This window comes from Convolutriloba macropyga, chromosome 13, assembly GCF_964194025.1.
Source record: "Convolutriloba macropyga chromosome 13, txConMacr16.3, whole genome shotgun sequence".
Classification (NCBI taxonomy): Eukaryota; Metazoa; Xenacoelomorpha; order Acoela; family Convolutidae; genus Convolutriloba; species Convolutriloba macropyga.
The window spans coordinates 15,698,612-15,723,096 of NC_134480.1; the positions used below are offsets into that span (position 1 = coordinate 15,698,612).

The following is a 24,485-nucleotide window of genomic DNA, read 5'->3' on the forward strand; positions in this document are numbered from 1 at the left end:
TTGAATTGACAATACGTTCAATTAATATTTATATTCCTCGGGAAAATTTCCTCATAATAAATTGCACCAGTATTATGATACACTCTTAAAAAATCTTTAAATAAAAGACACGAGCTCTTAATTTACATTAATGAAACAAAACTCACACAAGGTAGATACAAAGTCATGATTAGGACAACAAATCGTCAAACAGGGAAAGATCAGGATTCTGCAAGTCCAGATCTTCCGGAATGTCAAATCCATCCAGACCATAATCAATTATAGGATGGTCATTATTAGTGAACACATCAAGATCTTCCGTGATATCTACACTAGATAAATTTTGGTCTTTTGTGATATTATATACGGATAAAGCGTCCGCCTTATTAAGTGGTAAATGCTTACGCAGGTCATTACACTGCGAACTCTCAATATGAACTGCAGAATTGGTTAGATTCGTCAAGGTGGTTGTTTGACTCGAAAGTTGACGACCATCATCTCTTTGAGAGGAGGAGGTTCGCTTCCTCCGTCTACCTTGGTAGGAATGTCTTGATATGGAGTTGAGCTGGCACATGTTGCGCTCAGTGCATGCTCCAGCAATGTCGTAGATACGTCCGAGGCAACTGGAAACTTGGCTGACAGGAGAAGCATCGAGGTCATCGTAATCAACGCCTACGTCATACATCATGCAATGTTTAAAAAATTTCGGAACATAAAATTTAAAACTGCCCTTAAAGCTCAAAGATAGCTACACGGACACCTAATGCCCTGTGGCTTTACCAGTTTGTCCGATTTTTTAAGTCAAATCAATAGAGCGAGCGAAATAACATTCAAGAACAAAATACAAAATGACCAAGTAAAAGTTTCACATTAACAAAAGATGTACTTCAAAATTCAAACAACTGCTTCGAACTTCGTACGAGACCATTTAATAACATGAAATAACAAACCCACATTAGAATAAACTCTAAGCGACAGGGACGCCCTTAATATCCTAGCCTGATTAAGCTCGGCGCCGGTAAATAAACTCACCATTAACTTTGATGTGTTTTAATTCTGAACTATATAATAGGCCACTTGCTCAATTTGTAAGGGGAAAGAAATCTCCACGAAAAACGAAAAAATAAAAGTGTTACCAACTTTTTTAAACTGTTGGCGCCACTTCAAATCAGTAACAAGAGCCATCAGACAGCAAGAAATAACTTTTGAAACTGAAAAAACTTCGAATTTGACAAAACTGAAAAATTTTACCAGTGGGGACCGAAAATTTGTACAGCCGATTTTGGAAAGGGAAAACCTGAGGAACCCGAGGTTATGGCACACGGTTAGGGTAACCCCTAAGCTATTCATGAACCCGACGAACGTTGTGGCATGAAACCCACAAGTGTGACTATTGGCACCTATATGTTGAAAAATTGGCATTTTGATATTTTTTCATCTATTGTTAAAATTCCTAAATTGCTTATTTTATGATTCTTTAGGTGACAATTAAAGGACAAATACCGTACATTTGAGGCATTTAGAGTTACGTATTAGCCATCAGAGCTCGAGAACCAGGCTTTGATATTTCGGTTCCGCTGAGATTCATGAGCAGCCGCAACATAAACACTGCCATATCCATGACTTATCAAGTCATTTTTTAAGGCAAACACACCAGCTTCAGATTTCAGTATTCCTTCAGATCTCAAGGTTAAAACTTCAGAGGTTCAGATATCAAATTTAAAGATCGCATTTGAACAAAGAAGATATAAATAAAACAGCATAACAGGACAAGTCCTCAACTAAAATTGGCTAAATTTCATTGACCAAAACAAGCATCTAGAGATAGCAATGACTAGGAATTGATCCGGAAAAACATTTATAAAAAAACGATCGAGAAAACTCCAAAAAAACAGTAAACACAGAAGTCGAATTGCCGCACGTGAACAAAAGCGCAAAAGAGAAAACGAAATTGAGTTCAAACACCATTTTCTCAATACTTTAAAATTAGAGTCAAAAATTTCAATCTGTATAACCTCTCAATTTTCGCTCACTTCCTGTTTCGGCGTGAATGAATCACTCAAAGTTGACTTTGAAAATCATCAGAACGTCTGAAAAATCTTGCCTGAAACTTAACTTACGCCCTAGCCATTGAATTTGAAAACAAGAAACGGAGGAAACAAATAAAATGTAAAGAAATGTGCGATAAGTTGCGACTCCAAAAATATTGTTCAAAGCCTGTTGTTTGAAATACTTTTTTATGTTCAACATTTGATAACCATTTGATCAACAAAAACATAAGGAAAAGAGAAGAACCGAGCAAAAGAAAACATTGAAGAGCCAGATCTAAAAAATGTTAACTTATTAATACCATTCTCCTAAACTTGTGGACTCTCAATTAATGATCTCAGCACGCCTTAGAAGCATTTTTTCTATCCAAAGAGCACCCACAAGACACCCAAATGCACTTCAGAACTTAAAACAAGCAAAAAAAACTTCAGAATTGGTTACTTTTTAAATGAAAACGTGGCCTGACAAACTCTAAATTTTTCCACTAAGTAGCAATACCCCAAAGGAACCTCTAAAAAAATTAAAATGAAAATCCGTTTACAAGAAGAAACAAAGAATTATGCAGAAACATCAATTGTAAAAAAAGCAAAAAAGGACAAAAGTTAGCCAATATTCCTCGACTAAAAACATGAATTGTCAATATAATTAAATGTTCACGAAAAAATATATGAACACTAATTTCAAACAAAAAATACCCCAGGCATTATAAACTCGAAATAAAGTATTTAAAAAACGCTAAAAAGCGTCGAAGAAGGCCAAACAGCAAAAATAGATTAAGATTGCATCTAAAAGTCTAATATACGATTGAGATGGACAAAAATGATTCCAAAAGCACAGTAATTGTTAATATGTTTTCGAAAACCCACTTTACCAGAAAAGTACACTGAAAACAAAAAAAATACGCGCTCGTACGTGATCAAAAAATATTTCACCAACTTTTCTCCTCTCTCAAAAAGAAGTAAATCTCTCTTTGATAAAAATATCTTTCTCTGTCTTCTCTAAGCTCGTCGGCCGTTTGATCAAAGCACTTAGTTTTCACGTGCTCCATTGACTTTTACATTCTGTTAATAAACTTCAGAAAATAATCGATCAAAAAAGGAGCTCGGCCAAGACTCCTCTTCGAATTTTAAAAAGACAGCGCCCCAATACAATTCAAAATCTAAATTAAGAATATACTAGCAAGCCCGCAAAAGCATCACAAAATCTTATCCCAACAGGTTTAAAAGAATTTAGGATTTTTTCGTGCCAACTCGGGCTCGAACCCATGCCACTCGTTCAACCGCCACAGCTCTTATCTCTTAGGCTACCGACGCGCATTTTTGGCGTTACTGTGTCTAAGGTGCAGAACTATTTTACAGAAGCGCAATGAATTTGCAGATAACGAGCTTTTACATGGCGACATAGCGCGTCTCAAAACCCATGTACTCCGCTAGGCTTCATGTTTTAGGAGCGTTAAAACATGCCAAGATTAGGACTTATGCATAATTGCATAACAATTAAACTAGTGCTATTAGGATCGACTGTTTCGGCTATGGGGCATGCTCTATGAGCGCAAAAACGTGAACACATTAGGAGCTAAGCTATGACAAGAGAGGGAAAGCAAGAAAGAGAAGCATGAACGAAAGAAACGGAAAAACTATTTGCTAATTTTTTGCCCATGAAATTATGCGTCTTTCTCGGCCAATACTCGGACACGAGCCCCTGCCACTCGCTTATCAACAAATGGTCTTATCGCTCACGCTACCGATGCTTATTGCTTACGTCTAAATCAGGAAATATTTCCATATCAGCTCAGAATTGGTCAGAATAGGTTCTCGCTTGTCTTTGAATTGCGGCATTCTTTATGAGTGCAAATTTGGAAACATAGAGCGTCTCAAAACGCGTGTATTAAAACAAGTAATGAGAAATCAAAGAGGGGAGGAAAAAAGAGAAAGTCCAAAGATAAACAAAAGAAGGACAGCAAAGATCGAGAGAGAAGAAGAAAGAAAGCGAAAACAAAGCGAGAAAGAGAAAAGCAGAGAAACAAAGAAAGACAGAAAAGAAAGAACAATAGAATGAAAAAAAGAGAAAAAAGAAAGAAGGGAAAAATGAAAGAAAAAAGAAAATCACATGAGAAAAGACAGAAAGCAAAAGAAAACGGAAAATGAAGAAAGAGAAAGACACAGAGAGAGAGAGACAGAAAGAAAAAATGAAAGAAAATAAAGAGAAAGAAAGAAAGAGAAAAAGTAAGATGTACGAAGAGATAAAGAAAAAAAACAAGAAAAAGAACCGATTTCCCAATTTTCTCGCCCGAAATTATGCGCCTTATCCTCCCGTTGTCAAAACCATGCCCCTCGCATAACTACTATAGGTCTAACCCCATACGCTACCGATGCCTACTGTCTATTTCAATTTCTACATATGCACAACTTGGGTCAACGGCTTTTTCGTCTCGCTCGTAATCGCTAAGCTAAATGCCCAATTAGAACAAAAACAATTGCAGATCAGGAGCAGAAGCATGGCTATGTAGGCTGTATATTTAATGATCGTTAAAAACTGTGAAGCTGCAGCGGTGACAACCATCGCATTCAAGTGCGACTTACATTTATAATATTAGATGAGAAGGAGAGAACGAAATGGACAAAAAAACAAGATGAAGTAATGAAGAAAGAACGAAAGGAAATTACAAGTAACAAATAAAAGCAGAGAAAAGAAGAACGGAAAAGTTAAATCACACATTTTTTTATCCCAGTACATTATACCTCCAACTTTTGGGCTGGAATCCGTGACCCATGCTTCACAGTCACAGACTAATCCCTTAAGCTACCGAAGCCTGTTGCGGCGGTTCGTTGAACTCGCTAAATACGCAAAATTCAATAGCTTTTTGTCTCGCTTCTTTTTGCTAAGCTGTATGCTTAATGAGCAAAAAACATTTGCAGATCAAGCTAAGGATCGTCAAAACACGTGACGATAGGAGCGCTGTAAGCCATTGAGCTCAAGTGCGACTCACTTTCAATATATTAGATTGGAGAGCGAAAAAAATGCTGAAAGGAATGAAAGACGAAGGAAAAAAGAAACAACAAAATAACGAAAGAACAAAATAGAGCAATGAAATGAAGGGAAGAAAAAGACAACCAACTGCACATAATTTTATCCCAGTAGACTATGCATCTTTTTCCTTTCCATACTCGGGCTCGAACCCAAGCCCCTCTCTTAACAGCCACAGGTCTAACCCCCTGCACTTCCGCCTAACCCCCTGTTACTGTTCTCTATTGAACTGGCTATATAAAAAAAACATTAGTCGATGACAATTTATCTTGCTTGTTTTTGCTAAGCTTTATGCTTAATGAGCAAATTTGCAGATAAGACTATTAAGCCTGGTCGTGTAGGAACATGTGAATATATGAACGTTGTTAACCATTGCGTTCACGTGCGACTTATATTTATTTTAGATTTAGTAGAAGAATTATAAGAAAGGAAATAAAGAAGGGAGCAAGAATGAAACACTGTACTGGATGATTCATCATTTTCGAGCAAAAAACAGGAGCCATTTTTGGCACCCTTTAGGGCTCGAACCCAAGCACCTCGCTTCACAGCCACAGGTCTAGTCCCCTGCGCAACCGACGCCAGTTGCTGTTGAGCATCGGTAGTGGCTACAGACGCAAAATTTTGATCAAAGGCTTTTTTGCATAGCTAGTTTTTGCTACACTGTATGCTAAAAGAACAAAACACTATTTGCAAATCAGTCGCTTAAGCATGGTTGTGTATTCTGCATGTTTGAGGATCCTTAAAACATGCATAGCGTTCAAATGCGACGTACATTAAATATATTAGAAGAGAGGGAGAGAAAGAAAGGGAGAAAAAAGAACAGATGAAAGAATAAAGAAAGAACGAAAGGAAGATATAAGTAAGAAATAAAAGCAAAGAAATGAAAAAGGGAAGAAAAAGACAACCAACTTCCCAATTTTTTTCCAAGTACACGATGCATCTTTTTCCTCCCCTGCTCGGTATCGAAACCATGCCACTCTTCACAGCCACAGGTCTAACCCCCTTCGCTTCCGACGCCTGTTACTGTTTATTGAACTGGCTAAAAACGGAAAAAATTTGCTCGATGGCCCTTTGTCCCGCTTGTTTTTGCTAAGCTGTATTCTTAATGAGCAAAAAAACATTTGCAGATCAGGCAGTTAAGAATGGTCGTGTAGGCTGCATGTTTAAGGATCGTTTAAACATGTGAATAAAGGAGCGTTGTTAGGAATTGAGTTCAAGTGCGACTTATAATTATTATACTAGATATAGAATAATAAATAAGGGAAACGAAAAAGGGAGCAAGACGGAAACACAGTAGTGGATGAAAAACAGGATTCACCATATTTGAGCAAAAAAACAAGATGTTTTTTTCTCCAAGTCGGGCTCGAACCCATGCCGCTTACTTCACATCGACAGGTCTAATCCCCTGCGCTACCGACGGCTGTTGCTGAAATTTTGGTCAATGTTGCAATTGGTCAACTGTTGAATCTTTTCAAAAAAGAAAGCAATAAAATTCTTTCATCAATCCTCCAATAAATGCGGAAAAAGTTGACGATGCTTTCAAGCATTGGATTTTTCTAAAGTATCAGAATGAATGGCTGTGCAGATCTTCTTTGATCACAGAAGGTCTCTCGAATTTTTCAGTCAGACATTGCATAATAAATTGCACATTTTCACTGAGCTTCTGTCAAGCATTCTATTTTTTATTAAGTTGAAGCACGAACTGCCGTAAAACTAAGTAAAGAGAGCACAAAATCTTCGTGACCTTGAGCAATTTTAATTAGGTAATGAAATTTGTCTCATAAGTTCTCTTTTTTAAAGCAAAGTTTGTCGCCTTCGCGATGTTATATTTTTTTCAAGATGCATTAGGAAGAAGTAATTCGCAATTGGTCAACTGTTGAATCTTCTCAAAGAACAAAGCAATAAAATTCATCAATCCGCCAACAAAGGCCGAATTCGATGACGATGCTTTTCTCAAGCATTGGATTTTTCCAAAGTACTAGAACGAATGCTGTGCAGAATTTCTTTGATCACAGAGAGTCTCTCAAATATGTCAGTCAAAAACTGCATAATTAATTGCACATTCTCATTGAGCTTCTATTGAGCATTCAATTTTTTTCAAAATGAACGAAGAATTGCTGTAAAACTCTAAGAAAACAGAGCATGAAATCTTTGGGATGGTATTTTTTATTAGGCAATGATATTTTTCTCAAAAGAAGTTTTCACTTAAAAGCAATGTTTCTGTCGCCTTCGCGATGCAATAACTTTTTCAGGATATATTAGGAAAAAGAATTTATTTGCAATTGGGCAACTGTCGAATCTCTTCAAAGAACAAAGCAATAAAACTCTTTCATCAATTCGCCAATAAATGCGAATTAGTTGACGGTGCTTTCATCAAGCATTGGATTTTTCTAGGGTCACAAAATGAATGGCTGTGCAGAACTTCTTTGATCACAGAAGGTCTGATTTCAGATCTTTCATTCAAACATTGCATAATTAATTGCGGATTTTCACTGAGCTTCTATCAACCATTCAAGATTGAAAAAAAGAACTTCAAGTTGAAGGAAGAACTGCCGTAAAACTGTAAGTAGACAGAGCATGAAATATTCAAGACATGTGAGCATGTTTATAAGGCAATTAGTTTCTCAAAACTTTGATCGTGCACTTACACATTTTGAAGCCCGAGAAAATGCAACCCCATAAAGTGCAGCTGTTCAAAGCGTAAGATTATTTTACTAATCGCATTTTGATTGAATTGCTTTCATTTGATTGAGCCTTTTCACATGCTATCATGAATTGTCACAATCCTGTTAAAACAAGCATCCTGTTAAATATCTCTGAAAAACGTCAACAAAACCACAATAGGTTTCCAAAACTAAAAACTTATTGAAAACGAATCAACCAACTCCTTTTATCAACATTCAATTTCGCTTCAATGAAACAAACCTTTGAAAACTCAAATAATTTGAAAACGACAGAAATAACGGCGGAAAAGTAATTTTTCAATTCGCACTTTTAACCTAGAATACACAAAGGCATGTGACCGTTAAAGAGCAAGAAGAGAACCAAATTTGAAAGTAGTGAAACCGACATCAACCCAGTTAATATGAATAGCAAAGTGACAAGCACCTTTAGCAAAAAAGACAAGCACCTTTAGGCTATGATTTCACCCTCAACATCGCGGTTTTCCTCAGATGGCTTTTCACAGATCTGTCTCGCCCTCGTCAGAAGATGGTGACAGCTGTGCCAGGAAAACCTCCATTTGTTGGTCCGTGAAAACATCATTTAAACATTTTCTGTTCTTTTTGCCCCAGGAGCAGCATCGTCTTTGCCTCCAACAGCTGTGTGTCCACCAGCAGCTTTCTCATTGGATTTTTGACACCTTCGGCGCCCACATTGACATCTAGCGCTACTTGTTTGCAATCCACATTGGAGTCCACATGCACCGACGTGGTTCGCATTCCTATACCCGCTGCACTATCTGGAATCTCAGCTCCCTTTCTAGGCTCATCAGGTGCGAACAACTTTTGGCGTTTCACTGTATTGCCTCTGGGCTTCGGAGGTTTCACTTTCTGAGACTCCCGTTGGCTAACAGCGGACAGTTCTTTCTTTCCGTTTTTGCGTATCCTCCGGTAGTTAAGGGAAAGAGCGTTGCAATCCCCAGACAAACACTCATGAAGCCTTGGGTTGAGCGGATGCACATTAAGACCAAGAAAAAAAGAGGGCCGATGAATTAAACTCCATCACGATCTTCTTTATTTTGGCAAAACCTTCGCTGAGTTTTTTCCTTAAGTCCACCACCTCTATCCTGGCATTCCCACCCACATCAAGCGCTCGCACATGTAGTATCCCAGCGTCAAGCTCCTCTTCAGCATCATCAAAAGCCTTCTGTAGAAATGGCTTTGTAGTCCAGCTATGGTCACGTTTGAATTGATCATAGTCCTCTTGAAGTTCTCAATCAATCTCATAAGAGAGAGCTCGACGGCAGCAAGGGATAACTGTAATTTCAAAAAAAATTCGATTGAAATAGTGTGCAACTGCTTACCACTGCGGGCCTTTGGCGAAAGAAAACGAAGACAGCAATAAAACAATTGGTCTTTCAAAGTCGAAATAACGTGTGTACGCATAAAATGGTCCTAAGAAAGCGGTTGTAAAGCAAGCGGTCAAAACTAAAATTAACGAACATCATTTGCGGTCAGAAGTTAAAATCAAAATGAGCGAACCTCAATGGCATTGACAGTCCAAGTCAACAAACATCTATCACGAAAAAATCAAAAAGAACAAACACAAGTTACATTAAAGCAAAATGAATAAATATGATTCCATTAGCCATCCTTCATCCTTTTTGCATCGGACCCCCACCCCACTAGAATCAACACTCGCATCAGAATCCCGGGTTTGTCACGCTACTAAAGAATAAAAAATAAAGAGTGTACAATAGACAAGAGGGTAAACTCAGTGCTTCCCACTCCTTCGCTCTTTTTCGCCTTCACGGACTCGAACCCCTGATTGAACACTTAACCAAGCTTCTCAATGAGGTTCTCTTAAACATGCGCTTCGGGAGATGCCTTAAACATGCAAAAATTTGACATTTTTAATGACCTCGCACATTTAATATATAGAAGATGTATTAGATATAGAACAATAAAGAAGAAAGAGAATAAAGATGGGAGCAAGGAAGAAATAGTAGTGGATAAAAAAGGATTCACCATTTCTGAGTCAAGAAAACAGAAGACGTTTTTTGCACCCACTAGGACTCGAAACCTTGTCGCTTGCTTCACATTCACATGTCTAATCCCCTGCGCTACCGACCGCTGTTGCCTATCGGTAGTGGATAGATACGCAAAACTTCGGTCAATGGTTTTTTCTCTCGCTAGTTTTTGCTAAGCTGTATGCTAAAAGAGAAAAAACATTTGCTGATCAGGCACTTAAGCATGATTATGTAGACTATATGTTTAAGGATCTTTAAAACATGTATAGGAGCGCTGCTAAAAATTGAGTTCAAATGCGACTTACATTTGATATATTAGATTTAGAATGGCAAAATAAAAAAATATGGTATAAAACATTAGAAAGCAACTTTTGTGCATATTATGTTGACGGCGACTTTTGACCTTTGATCTCGACTTTTCAGCATAACAGACAAAGGTCGGTCAAACTGTTCTCAGATGACACGCGGGGGTCAATTGAGCCTTACTTCAGCCGAGAGGTACATGCTCACTTAGGGGTCGAAATGACGGTTTTTTACTTCGCCATATTTCGAACCAAATGAATCGATTTTTAATCTCTTATAAGTTGCTTTCTCTATGCCAGTTATCTTCGCAGATAGCATTGTATTCTGTTTCACCAAATTCCGCAACAAAAAGTCAGATTTAAAACCTAAAATTTTTCGAGGTCTCTTCGCACACTTTTTGATCTGTTGAAGTAAAGTTAAATTTTTCTTCGGCTGTTGAGCACTCCAGTGCCAAAAACTGAACAATTTTTATTGTTTATCAAAGCATATGCCTTAATCTAGAGTCGGGTTTCATATTCAGGGTGTGGGAGAAGGAACTCAAAGACGGCATATTTTGACAATGTAGGTAAATGGTAAAAAGAACTTGAAAAACTGAGTGCGTTACTCTCCAAAAATAAGCTTCTCGACAATCGATTCAAGATTTCAAAAAGCTTTTAAAAGATATTTTGTACTTGTGTTGGCTAATTCAAGAACTAGATATCCGATAAATTTTGCAGTCGAGTACGACAAATTCAAATTTACTTTAGGAAAAGAAAACTTTTGATAATACTTGAAGAAAGCGGCTCTGCTGCGGAGAAGCCAGGAGTGCTGCGGACTCAGAACTTTCTTCACACGTCTTTACTTCGACCTCACTTTCTATTGGATAGAAATGCTCCAACTGATCACCACTGTTTCCTGCATCCAAAACAACCCTAAGATTCAACTGCTCTTCTAGCTCGGCTACTCTCGTTTTTAACTGTTCTTTCTCAACCATCAACTGCCGACAAACTTTTTCCCAATGATAGCTGTCGGATTTAGCTTCCTGTTTCACGGTTTTATTTACATCGCACCGTACTGCCTGTATTTCTCTTTTCAGCTGCAAATTTTCTTTTTCAAGTTGTTGGCATGTCTGGTCAACAAACTGCTTCGCCTGTCGGAGAGTTACCTTCTCAGCTTCCAAGTCATGGACACGCTTTTCTAGAGTTTCCAAATAGTTCTTTTTTCTATCTCTAGCACTCTGGGCGGATTCCCGGTTCTTCATCTTTCGCCGCAAATTTTTTTCATCCTCACTAAGATGCGTCAGACAGGCCTTTTTACGGGGCGGTTTACTTTCATTCTCCTCCGAGCTGGCAGCATAATCGTGAAACTCAGATAGATAAATGTTATCTAATCGGTCCGATTTTGCCTGCAACTGCACGACATTACTCTTTATGTTACTTACGGCCACTTTATTAGTAGCCGGAGCCGACAGCAGAATAAAACCGCTTTTATGTTCCATCAATTCGTTCTCTGCTGACCATTTGCAGCCTGAAACAATATTGAATGATGTCTATCAGACAAATCAGGAAGGAAATGCAGAGCCTTCAACCACTAAGCCTTCCAATCAAGTTTTCCATACTACGACCACTAGACTGAGGGGCTGGTAATGTGAAAGACCCAAACTTCGTACGATTTCCGAGAGGAAACACCCTTTCGGGAGCTTCAACGTCACTCATGGAGCAAGCTGGCAGTTTAGCAAACAATGGCAACTGGGGCAGCCGTATAATTATGATGTCTACATTTGATTGTATAAAGATAAAACCAAAATAGTCAATTAAAAAACAAACCCTGTCGCAATTACTCGTATCATCAGGTAAAATTGACTTGAATAAGGCTTATAAATGATTTGCAGTAATATAATCTCTTGTAGTTAAATGCGGTCCTATAAATCTCCTCCGAATTCTTTTGAAAAATTCGAAAAATTACAAGTAAAATTCAGCTCGAAGAATGATTATTACAACTTAAGTTTAACAAAAGTAAAATATAGGGAAGGCAGCCCCTGCAATTTGAAAAGACTGCAATACGTGAAAATTGGAAATCTAAAATCGAAAAATTCGCCGGTCACCTCGGGTGTACCTCAGGGCTCAATACTTGGGCCCCTACTTTTTATTTTCATCAATGACTTACCTGAAACTGTTTTCAACTCCAATGTCTTTCTTTTTCCTGACGATCTGAAATTATTATATAACGAAAATCTTGGAAACGCACACGGAATCAAACAATATCTAGGTTCAATATTGCGTTGGTGTCACGAAAATATCAGCTTCATTTTTACCGAAATGTCTGTATATAAATTTCAATATCAAGTCGAGATTAGGTCCGGTGTTGGGCCAATGGTCGCTGGAACAATCGAGAACTGTGGAGGACCTTGGAATCACTATGAACGACAGCCTCACTTGGAAGGAACATGTAGAAATGCGGACTCGTAAAGCCAATAAACTCTTCCACCAATTTAAAAGAAACACATCATTTCTCCTGAGGATTACAGCAAAACTAAATCTTTATAATAGTACGCTTATTCCAATCTTAATCTATGGATCTAACTGTTATATGCCTTCAAAATCTGATATGCGACTCTTGGAAAAATCTCAAGAAAAAGTTTCGAAATGGATCCTACCGAACCTTAATTATTGCAAACGACTGCGATCCCTGAAATTATTACCTCTCATCTATTACATTGTGCTAATAGATCTTCTCTTGCTATCGAAATTGGTGAACAATTATTATGCGTTTTAAATCAGCGAGCATATTAATATTGTGCAAAGACGGTCAAGTTTTTGGTTTGTGTTGCCTGAACTGAAAAAAAGAATTTCAGCGGTCAAATTTTTTCTATCGAACCACATATAGAGCAAATATCATTGATACAAATGTCAAATTCTTTCGACCCGTCGGTCTAAAAAATTGGATCTTAAACTCGATGTGGAAGTACTTCAATATTTATTTCAGCAACGAAAATTCGTGTTCCATAACATTTATCTTTCTCTGCGAAAAATGTCGGCCCTCAATTGAAATAACATTAAAAAACTTAAGCTAGTGATTCATCTACATATATATAGATTTTGCGGAAGCAGTCTTTCACATTTGTGGAAACAATAATAAAAATAATAATAATAATAATAATAATAATAATAATAATAATAATAATAATAATAATAAAAATAATAATAAAAATAATAATAACAATAATAATAGTAATAATAATAATAATGGCTTTAAAATTAAGATCTCTGATACTCATATTTTAACGTTTTAGCTGCCGGTGTTATCTTTAGATTTCAAAGGATAGAAAATAAACCTTTTCTTACGAACGTTTTCGAACTCTGAGTTCATCGTCATGTTACAAAGAATACAAAATGCGAAAATGAAAAGACAGAACATAAAATGCAGATCACTAAAATCCACAAATTCAAAGAAATTGAAAACGAATTTTTACTTAGCTCGTTGTATCTACAAAATTTTGCATTTTCGATTTGATGTAGCAGATGCATATCGACTTGTTTTTTAATTAAAAAACCATACATAAATAAAATTAAACTTACTTCGTTTTGTTCAATTGTAAAGTGAAAACTTTCGTTTTATAACGTATCTATCTTTCAAGTTGGAATTTCATCTCTAAACTAAGCTTTCAGTGTCAATTCTTGTGTTCGGTATTAGTCGCGCGTGTTGGTGGCCGGTTTCAGTGTTTTTATAAAAAGCTCTTCTAGTGTCATTAATATAGATTGGTTCCCAAACCGATCTAGTATCCTCCACTGGAATGTTGTTTCATCACCGTTGCACTCAATTGCATGTTTTCTCATTGGTGAGTCCGCTTTGGCATGCTCTGCAGCCCTTGTTGTAATATGTCGGCATGTTTGCCCCACATAAACTGATTTGCATCCATAAAAAGTGAGTTCATAAACCACGTGGCAATTGAGGTTTTTATAAAAGCTTGAATTAAGTTCAGTAAACAGCTCTTGGGTCTCCGAGTGGTGAAAATTGCCTGTAGAGGTTGAATTTTGTTCAGCTTCATTTTAAATATATTTGATTTGTTGCCTCCGTACTGTAATACAAATTTTTGTTTCTCAGTATATTTCTGTTGTTTGCGGCAACGCCTCCGTTATGTCAATTTCGTTGTTATTTTTTTGTAGTTGATTAAATGTATTCTTGGCAATTTTCTTTACCCAATGTCTAGGATACTAATTATGTTCCCAAATTTTTTCATTTTTTGTCAATGCTTCATGCAACGCTTCCCAATTGCTAGTTCCTCGGAACAGGTGATGTGTTGTTCCTTGTATTATGCATTTCTTATGTCGAAGGGGTGCATAGCTACGATAGTTCAGAATTGTTCCAGTATCTGATGGTTCTCCAGTATCCATCTGCAAAAAGTTGTACCCTCTGATTGTACATTGCCTACCCGTTTTTCTGACAGTACCAGCTTTCATTGCAGTTAAAATGGACGTTTGTGACGACTATTTCAAGCAGACGTTTCATTGTTGTTCTAGATTATTCTGGTTTATCGTCGCTAGCATGAAGAGAGCGCAAGGCAATGCTAATGGCTTCATTTACGTGAATTTTAATTTATAAATTTTTTACATCTAATGGCATGTTTTGTTCATGTTTTTAAAGTTCTTTGCTCCAGAGTCTTTCGTGCGTCATTGGTGTTAGTTTTTATGTTTGCTCCTTCAATCTTTTATTAGAATTTTAGTCAGGTTATGATTATACTTTCCCTGGATTGAGGGAAGAGGTCTCAGAGGCGTTTCTTTTTTGTACCTTAGCTAGTCCATACAATCTTGCCGGTTCTTCTCCGTTGGGACTTAAAGCTTCGTAAACCTTAACCGGTATCTTCCCTTTTTTCCTCATATCCAAGAGTTCTTTGGTATCGGTGTTATCTTAATTTGCATTTACCAAGATAACTTGGTCCAAGAGACCTAGCTCTGTTTGTTTTCCCCAAAATAAAATAGTAGCGACAGTTTTGGTTTCCGTCAACGAAAGTTACTCTGAAATGAACATCTGCACATGGCAACCATTCTCTGATTGCCATCTATGTAGGAATAAGTTGACAATAATGTTTAAAAAATTGATGAATGGGACTAAGAACCCAGCGACGAAAGTCGCAAAACAACAGCAAAAAAAAGCATCATAATTATTCTCTGATAAATCTCGATCTGATGTTTTAAACATAAATTTATATGGAAAGCGGTTAAATATACTGTCTCCGCAATGATAAGCCTTGAATCAGCGTTATTAGCTGTCAGTTTCAAATGATTTTTTATTAAAAATTATTTAAAATGTAATTTTCTAAAGATTACCGCTTTGAGAACTTCGTGAGCATGTTTAAGAAAATTTATCGGGTGACTACACTGCCTTCCCCTGTAAAATCATTATTTTGCCTGATTTAGAGTATTCACTGCCAACTTCCATCCGTGAGTTTCATAAATATTTTGCGCTGCATCGTCCAAGAGCAAACAGTTCATTTGATACAATAACTGAAATTTTTGTATCGCCTTCTATATCAGGGAGAAACCACGGCGCCAAACTTTTGAAAAGCCGTTGATTTTCCTGCGTAGATGCAGTAGGTTGTATTCATATAGGATCATATATGAATAAGGGTTCTTTGCAGGACGAATTCTTCTGCATCTCTTGCAGTCGTTTTCAAATCAGCTCTTTGACGTTTGTCTCAGACTGTAATTTAAATTTTAACCTTTTGAGTTTTGCTGCCGTTTTCAAAATATTTAACGAACTGCCTCCAGTTGTGTCGAATCAATTCCTTTAGAGCCTACTTTAGCTCGCAAGACAAAACTTCTGACTCAATTCGAGCAGAATTGCAGTGAAGCCGTGTTGCTGGAGTTTGCATTCAATCTCAAAAGATCTTAGTCAATAGATTTGATCAGCACGAAATTTGTTTCGCTAACTCAACAACTTGGCCTTTAAATATACTGTTCTCTTTTTGAACTTAATCAAGTTTCTCTGTATTTGTGGAGAAGCAAATCCAAGTAGCGTTTCGCTGTTTTCTACCAAGACTTTTTTCGATTCTATGCCTGCTTACTAATATTTGGTATTTGGGGTGATATGGTAGCATCGAGTTGTTCAAGACCACTACCGTTTTAATAAAATTTTTGATCCCGCAGATTCTGTAGACTCCGTGACGGACAACTGCTTTACTTCGTGCAATTCTGGCAAATAAAGCATAAACTCTCCCACTTTTTGTTCCATGGCACCTTTTAAACGAATAACGTATCAGACATTGTTAGTTAGACTAACATCACTCCAGACATTCCTTTGACGTTGCCAAATTTTCCAGCTGAAAAAGGATTGTTTTTCAGCGATACCCGAGAATTCGTTTACTTTTGTTTCAAAATTTTTCTTCAATACTTCTTTTCGGTTGAACCGTTGATTTTTCAGAACTGTTAATTAATTAATTTCAATTAAAGGGTTAATAAACTGTAGTTTGATTTTCGGTTGAACACTTCCATATTTTAAAGTAGTGGTTAAGCTTAGCCGTACAAACAAGACTACAGTTTCAGCAATTAAAAATTATCACCAGAAATAAGGTCAATTCTTTCACTATGTGCTCAAATTTCATAAAATTGTTGTCTATGGATGTAATCAAAAGAAATCCATGCCAACTGAAATCACTTTTGTATCTGTTCAAAGCTTAGAGTTGCTCCTCTGTATACTTTCGACTGGACTACGGAAAACTTTTTTTCCTGTTATTGTTCTTCGACTAGGCCGGTACATTTGTGCTAGTCGACTTTCTTCTAACTGTTTTTCTGTAAATAACCCATCAACCAGTTCCCTAAAAATTGTAATTTCATATGTCAGTTGCTCAAGAAACGACAAAAATTGTGGTTATTCTAATATTGTCACATTCTGTCCAAATGCCATCCACGAACAATTACATAGTTGAAAGATATTAAGGAACAGAGGATAGCAATTGACCAGCATGTAATTTCCATAAAAATTTTGGATATTGGGTTCATTTAGAGCTGTACAAAATTTTGAGCAGTTAATTCCAATGACACTAGTGAACAAGGATGTACATAAATTATTGTTCCTGTCATAGTATTACCTCCTTCCCTCTTTACCTCTTCAAAAACAGAATAAGACTCACAGTTTCGTTGTAGTGCTAATAGGTTTTTTCGATAAATTTTATTCATCCTACAACTCATATTCGAGAGTTTATGACTGCATGTCGAAAAATTCAAGTCGACAACTGCATGTAACTATTGACTTCTTGGACAAATAACGCGTCTAAACCACTTTTGCTAATATCCACAGTAGTTACAGTGTATGTTGTTTCCAGAAAAATATATCAAGTCTAAATTGATAAAAATAGTTAACCTGATTGTTAATTTTTTTCATTACTAGATGGTTTATTTTGACTTATCCGCTCAAAACATGTATGACGAATTTTCGTATGTACTTTAATCAGTGGTCCTGCCCATCACTTAGTGATGATCAGTTAGAGCAATCAATTCTTCTGTGTTTTGATTTGAGAATTCAGCTAGAGAATAGTTTGAATAGTTTTTTTTTCCTTTCGGACTCTGTGTTGGATATAATGGATATAATCCATCTCAATTCACATCATCCCCTATAAAAAATTTTATTAAATTTACTGGTTTTCAAACTCTTCTACGAACCTAATGTTTGAGGCAGATTCTGTTTGCAAAACTTAAGCATTGATTTTCCCAGGTAATAATTCTGGTATTATCTACGCTAACGGTAATCTTTTATTGCATTAGAGTTCGCCAAGCTATTAGATACGCGAATTTTACACCTCTATTGTTCCCATCTTTCATAAAGTCACCGGCTAATTTTGTTTTTATTTCAGTTTCAATTTCCGACTCTGTAATTTCGTCAATAGTGTGGTTTCAAAAACAAAATCCTCCAGTTCCGAATCTGGCTAAATTACTGATATCCCATGTCGCAATTTGCTGCAATTTTCAGGGGTAAGCTGATGATAGGAATCTATTGCGAGTCTCCTTGAATAAAAACTGCATTGTCCCACCAAGTACTTTTCTTGAGCTATTGACGTGTATGTAGCTTGAAATATGCAGTAGTTCAATTGGATTCTAATACTTTAATGATATAATACTTGTCCAGTAGATTTTACAAAAGCTCGTGTTTGTTTTAATGTACAATTATCTTTTTCCTCTTGCAAAAAATTGGACGTTTTTACGACATTTTCAAAATTATAGCTGTAATTTATGATTTTTTGCTTCTCATGGACCCATGAGAATGCAAAAACAAATATATTACCCAAAAAAATAATCTGTGTCTGCTGTCATCTTGTCATTGCGCGTTTTTACTGAAATAGCTGTGTTTTGTTCAAACACGTCGTCTTTTCGATCTTTTTGGTCTTTAACTCCCTAAATTTGCGGGGTTGAGATCGGCTGGCAGCCGGTCGCGTTTTTGTTTTTCTGGTGTCTGGACTGGCACTCGGCCGCGCCCTGGTTTCGAGTTGGCTCTTTTTTATGACTTTCTTGTCTACTAGTGCGTCCTGCGCCCCTTTTTTGTTACTTCGAAATTCACACAGAGTGTTTGTTGTACCGCTGTTCTTCTTTGTGTTGCAGTTTTTGATTTACCTGACGTCTAATTCGAAGAACTGCTTAACTTTGTTTTGTTGGAATTGGTTGGAGGTACTATTCTATTACTAGATTCTGCCTCTGTATTTGTAGCCATAAGTGTCTCAATGTCAACAAACTTTCATCGAGTTGTCCCAATTCTGGATCAACTTCGATTCTATTTATGATCTACTCTGTTGTTGTTTCTTCGTCAATTACTCCAGTATGTTTTGTTGCTCGATATCAATTTGAATAGCACCATAATCGCGTTCGACGCTAAGAGGTCTTTAATCTCTTTCAACGCTCAGGTCTAATTTGCATTTGATTTTCCTTTGGGAAAATTTTGATTTCTTTGTCTGTCTGTAATGCATTTTTTGTTATTTTTGAGTTTCCAAATCTTCAATGATAATTTTCTGTTCTTCTATCTAGTCTCGTTTAAAAAGAGGACCACAATTAAACGATTTGAATATTTTTTGCCATGTTTTTGCTTTTTTTGTTCCACCCACTCAAACGCATCTCCTTTTTCTCGCATGTTCTGCTGATGTTTTCGAAGCTCTTCTCTCTGGTTTCTAAAATGGGACCAGATATTTTTAATGGGTTGTTTGACTAAAATCTAATTTTATTTTTCTTCATCGTGAGATGGTCCCTCCGCCGCTGGTTCTCTGGATAGACAAGCCGCATGTGTTATTTTCTTCCCTGCTTGTTAATGGTTTCAAAATGAAATTGCCCCAGTTTCTCAGTCAATCTTGCCGGCATTTCTTTGGGTGCCCTAAAGCTCTACAATCACATACGAGAAGGAAGATTTGCAACAATCAAAAATTTTCTTCCAAGTAAATATTTCCAGCAGTAGTGTTTGAAATAAAAACAATTATAAAGCTCTTTCTTTGTTGCTGAGTCGTTTCCTTGACCCTTATTTAGAGTTTTACTGGAACAGGCAAAAACTCTGTCCCCATAAACGCTGCTTCTGGGTAATGATCGCTCCTATTCGGGAAGCATCTGTTGTCAAAGTGTAAGGGTCAGTTTCATTTCAAAAAACCAAAATGAGTGCTTCCTGAGTTTTTTAGGTTTTTCAGATTTGTCCAACAAATGGTACAGTGGCTCCGCAATTTTACCAAAATTTGCTCAGAATTGGAGAAAAAACCAACTAGTCTAAGTAATGTACGGAGTTATTCACGATTAGATAAAGACTTCATTTTAACTATTGTGGCTAACTTCTTCGGATCAATTTCCACGCCATTTTTGTCATAATCTCCGCTAGAAATGAAGTCTTTTTTTGGAAGAATAGGCTTTTTGAGCTCTTAATTTTGAAATCGGCTTCTTTCATTCGATGAACCACAAGTTCAAGTTGTGATAAATGTTCCTCGAAAGAGCTTCCAAATTGATTATTTCGCCAAGATATATCAAAACTATCTCATATGAAAATCGCGCCAAAATTAATTCCATCATACTTTGGAACCCTCCCGGTGCTTAGTTTAAATCCATTGGCAACTTCTTCAATTTAAAAACCCCCAGAGGAGTAATGACGGTTTTCAAATTTTTTTATTCCTCCTCAAAGGCCAGTGGACAAGAGCTTGACGTTAAGTCGGCATTTGAAAAGCAAATATTGCCCTTTAAAGAGTCTATTACATCATTAATTCCTAGCAGCGGACAGCTTTTTTCTTAATGTGCTTACTCAAACCCCTTTAGCTAACTAAAAGAAAGTTTCCGTCCTTCTTTTTAATTAAAATGTACGACGCATTCCAATATGAATGAGTTGGTTCAAGCAAGTCGCATTTTCAGTTTTTCACAATTTTCTTTTTTGCTTTTCAATTTCCAAAGCGCATACTACCAGAGGACCATCAGAACGTTTTTACATCTCTTTCTTGCTTTATTTTGTGCTTTAATTTGGCAAAGAACAAAAAGTCGTTTTAGTGTCCGGAGATTACTTGATTTTGCCTCTTTAACATAGCAACCAGCTCGGCCGACTGATTTCTAATCAAGACTGTCCTCTTCAATGATGAGTGAGTCCCCATCCAAAAACTTTTCCGATGTTTCAATTTGTCTTTACTTGTGAATAATCCATTTACCTGTATCCTGTCATCTTTGCTGAAGAACTCTCCTATTGTGCTGTTTTTGAACAAATTGATTTTATTATATGAAATGTTAACAACTCTCAAATGGCTACTTGAGGCGTTTAAAAAGTCAAATTGTCGGAGGAACTAATATAACAGTGGTACTTCAAACTCTTTTCTTTCAGTCCTTCAACTAGGCTTTTACTTTATTTTGTCAACTCTGCATTTTTCAAATTTATATTTACTAAGGCGCACTGTTTTGCCGGTATAATGATTCTGTTCAACAAAATAGCGCATAAACAGATGATGTCAAGTTTTGAGTAATAAGCAGAATACCTACTTTGTCTCGGTCGCAGAATATAATCTTTTTATTCAAAATCATTATGCACTTTTGTTAAGAAAGGATATATAAACCGTGTAAAATTTAGACACAGTTTTTTTAATGACCAAAAAGTCGTTCAAAAATCCAAACAAAAATTGGGCTGTGTGGGTTTAATTTGAACTAAAAATTCAAAGTTTTCTGAGACTTCAATTTGCTTATTACAATAGTCTGGAAATTTTTTGAGGCCATTCGTTTTGCGTTGCCTATCCCTTCAGCATCTTACAACAGATAAGGGATACACTACTGCCACTATCAACTATCCCCCCTTTCATTTGACTATGTAGGAGTACTTGCATATTCAAGCATTTTGTTGTGCTTGTTGAACAATTTTTGATAATATTTACTGTTTATGTGGTTTGTTTGAACTTTTTGTTTGGGTAGTAACGTTTTTTGTGTTGTGAATTTCCGCAGACAGAACAGTTACAACAATGTCTAATTTGATGACATTTTTGTGCACATCCACTACATGTATTGCTAGAGTTTTTAATAAATTTTTATCATTGCTGTTGAATCCGTTTTCTTCTGTTTCTACAAGTTGTGTCTGCCTTGGTTTTGTTTGAATTTTTTTCGTACGATACCCGCGTCGTGTGTTAACCCAGGGTTGCCTGATACTCCCGTTTTCGCTGGAACTGCTATAAGATGTCCACGATAATTCCTGAACTAACGCATTAATAGCATCAACTTTGGATTCGATTGGGACAACGTGTCTAATAGCAGCAATTCGAGGCACTTGTTTCGATTTTTCTACTTTTTTCGCGGCTTCCATATGTAACGCTTCTTCTAGCACTTTATCCACAGTCATATCTTTGTCTTCTAAGGTTTTTAGTAGGTCTATATTATTCTTACTGTGATGTTTTTCCCTCCAGAAAACCCCGGATTACTAAGTGATCACGGATATCTTGTGACTCCTCTAGTAATCCTTTGTGTGATGAATGCTTCAAATAACAAAAAAAATCCTATAAATTTTTTACCTGGTTGATGAACACCACGCGCTAGCCGTCCGCGTAAAACACCCGATTTTTCGCTTAAATAATTTTGGAAAACCTTAACCGCAGCATCGTAGCTATCTCTCACTTTTTGCGTTTATGTTCTATAAAACTCGATTGCAGACTTCTGCAAGCGGAACGCAAAATAGTGCAGCCATTCATCGATTTTGAGAGTCGCTCCTCCAAAACTTACAGATTCGGTTCGTTTCTCTCTTTGCAGCTCAGCTAGTAGCTCAAAAATGAGTCAAGTAGCTCTTAACATTATTGAAACTAGTAAAAATCCCTGGTAACCCCCTTTTACACAAGGATCTCGCTGCCATTTTGACTCAAAATGCTTGCGCACCTTCCCTACGTGAAGTTTGTAACAATTTTCTACTGGTGTAGACTTTACCGTCACTTTGTCCTTTTGTTCGAAGCAAATTTAAAGTTTTTAAATTTAGTGAAAATAATGTTTTCACTGACAAAAAACACAATTAATGATTGAGGTAGCAGAGCAAGATAATGTAAAGCTAACTAAATGGTAAAATATACAACCTCATGAGTTCGTAAAATAATTGAACCGGAAACTGTTTTAACTTTTGATACTTACCTTGTTTCGCTAAAAGCTACAAAATTTGCCCAGTTTCCTGTTCTTAAAGAAACTTTACTCAAATAACACAAAAAGCACCTTTGTTTTGAACTAAAGTGATAATTAAGATACTTCAATGCGCCGTAGCTCTTTTCACTTGAAGAAAACCCAAATCACTTCTTTTTGAAAAAATCTTGCGCACACAAGAGGCACCACCACACAGTCTTTGACCACTGAACCCCCCTCTGCTCTGAATTCAGGTACTCCCAGCAATTTGCTGTAATTACTCTCTCTGTTGAATAAGATTTCACTCCCAGCAACTCGCTGTAACTCTCTGTTAAACAATACGTGGCCCCCAGTAGCTCACTGTAGTTTCGCTCTCTGCTGATCAATTTGGACCTCACAGGAACTTGCTGTTTTCGCTCTGTTTCCTCTCCAGTGATTCCTGTGGTGTATTTTCTCCCGTGTTAGCTAACTATAAGAAAGTTTCCGTCCTTCTTTTTCATTAAAATGTACGACGCATTCCAGTATGAATGAGTTGGTTCAAGCAAGTCGCATTTTCAGTTTTTCACAATTTTCTTTTTTGCTCTTCAGTTTCCAAAGCGCATACTACCAGAGGACCATCAGAACGTTTTTACATCTCTTTCTTGCTTTATTTTGTGCTTTAATTTGGCAAAGAACAAAAAGTCGTTTTAGTGTCCGGAGATTACTTGATTTTGCCTCTTTAACATAGCAACCAGCTCGGCCGACTGATTTCTAATCAAGACTGTCCTCTTCAATGATGAGTGAGTCCCCATCCGAAAACTTTTCCGATGTTTCAATTTGTCTTTACTTGTGAATAATCCATTTACCTGTATCCTGTCATCTTTGCTGAAGAACTCTCCTATTGTGCTGTTTTTGAACAAATTGATTTTATTATATGAAATGTTAACAACTCTCAAATGACTACTTGAGGCGTTTAAAAAGTCAAATTGTCGGAGGAACTAATATAACAGTGGTACTTCAAACTCTTTTCTTTCAGTCCTTCAACTAGGCTTTTACTTTATTTTGTCAACTCTGAGTTTGCATTTTTCAAATTTATATTTACTAAGGCGCACTGTTTTGCCGGTATAATGATTCTGTTCAACAAAATAGCGCATAAACAGATGATGTCACGTTTTGAGTAATAAGCATAATACCTACTTTGTCTCGGTCGCAGAATATAATCTTTTTATTCAAATTCATTATGCACTTTTGTTAAGAAAGGATATATAAACCGTGTAAAATTTAAACACAGTTTTTTTAATGACCAAAAAGTCGTTCAAAAATCCAAACAAAAATTAGCTGTGTGGGTTTAATTTGAACTTAAAATTCAAAGTTTTCTGAGACTTCAATTTGCTTATTACAATAATCTGGAAATTTTTTGAGGCCATTCGTTTTACGTTGCCTATCCCTTCAGCATCTTACAACAGATAAGGGATACACTACTGCCACTATCAACTATCCCCCCTTTCATTTGACTATGTAGGAGTACTTGCAAATTCAAGCATTTTGTTGTGCTTGTTGAACAGTTTTTGATAATATTTACTGTTTATGTGGTTTGTTTGAACTTTTTGTTTGGGTAGTAACGTTTTTTGTGTTGTGAATTTCCGCAGACAGAACAGTTACAACAATGTCTAATTTGATGACATTTTTGTGCACAACCACTACATGTATTGCTAGAGTTTTTAATAAATTTTTATCATTGCTGTTGAATCCGTTTTCTTCTGTTTCTACAAATTGTGTCTGCCTTGGTTTTGTTTGAATTTTTTTCGTACAATACCCGCGTCGTGTGTTAACCCAGGGTTGCCTGATACTCTCGTTTTCGCTGGAACTGCTATAAGATGTCCGCGATAATTCCTGAACTAACG

General features: G+C 36.6%; 1 protein-coding gene across 1 annotated transcript; it reads right to left on the bottom strand.

The window, feature by feature from the left end:
• On the bottom strand, positions 1-11,579 carry LOC142351491 (uncharacterized). Its single transcript, XM_075403535.1, has 2 exons — positions 10,818-11,579; positions 1-651 (listed from the first exon to the last, which is right to left on the bottom strand). Exons 1-2 carry the CDS (start codon positions 11,523-11,525, stop codon positions 439-441), a joined length of 921 nt encoding a protein of 306 aa, XP_075259650.1. The 5' UTR covers positions 11,526-11,579; the 3' UTR covers positions 1-438.
• Between the last annotated feature and the right edge of the window lie 12,906 nt (positions 11,580-24,485).

Bases quoted from the DNA above. Each gene is read 5' to 3' on its own strand.
- LOC142351491 (XM_075403535.1), bottom strand. From the start codon at position 11,525: ATGGAACATAAAAGCGGTTTTATTCTGCTGTCGGCTCCGGCTACTAAT. The intron at 652-10,817 runs GTATTATCAAAA...TGTATGACGTAG, and splicing joins AGCAGAGCCGCTTTCTTCAA to GCGTTGATTACGATGACCTC.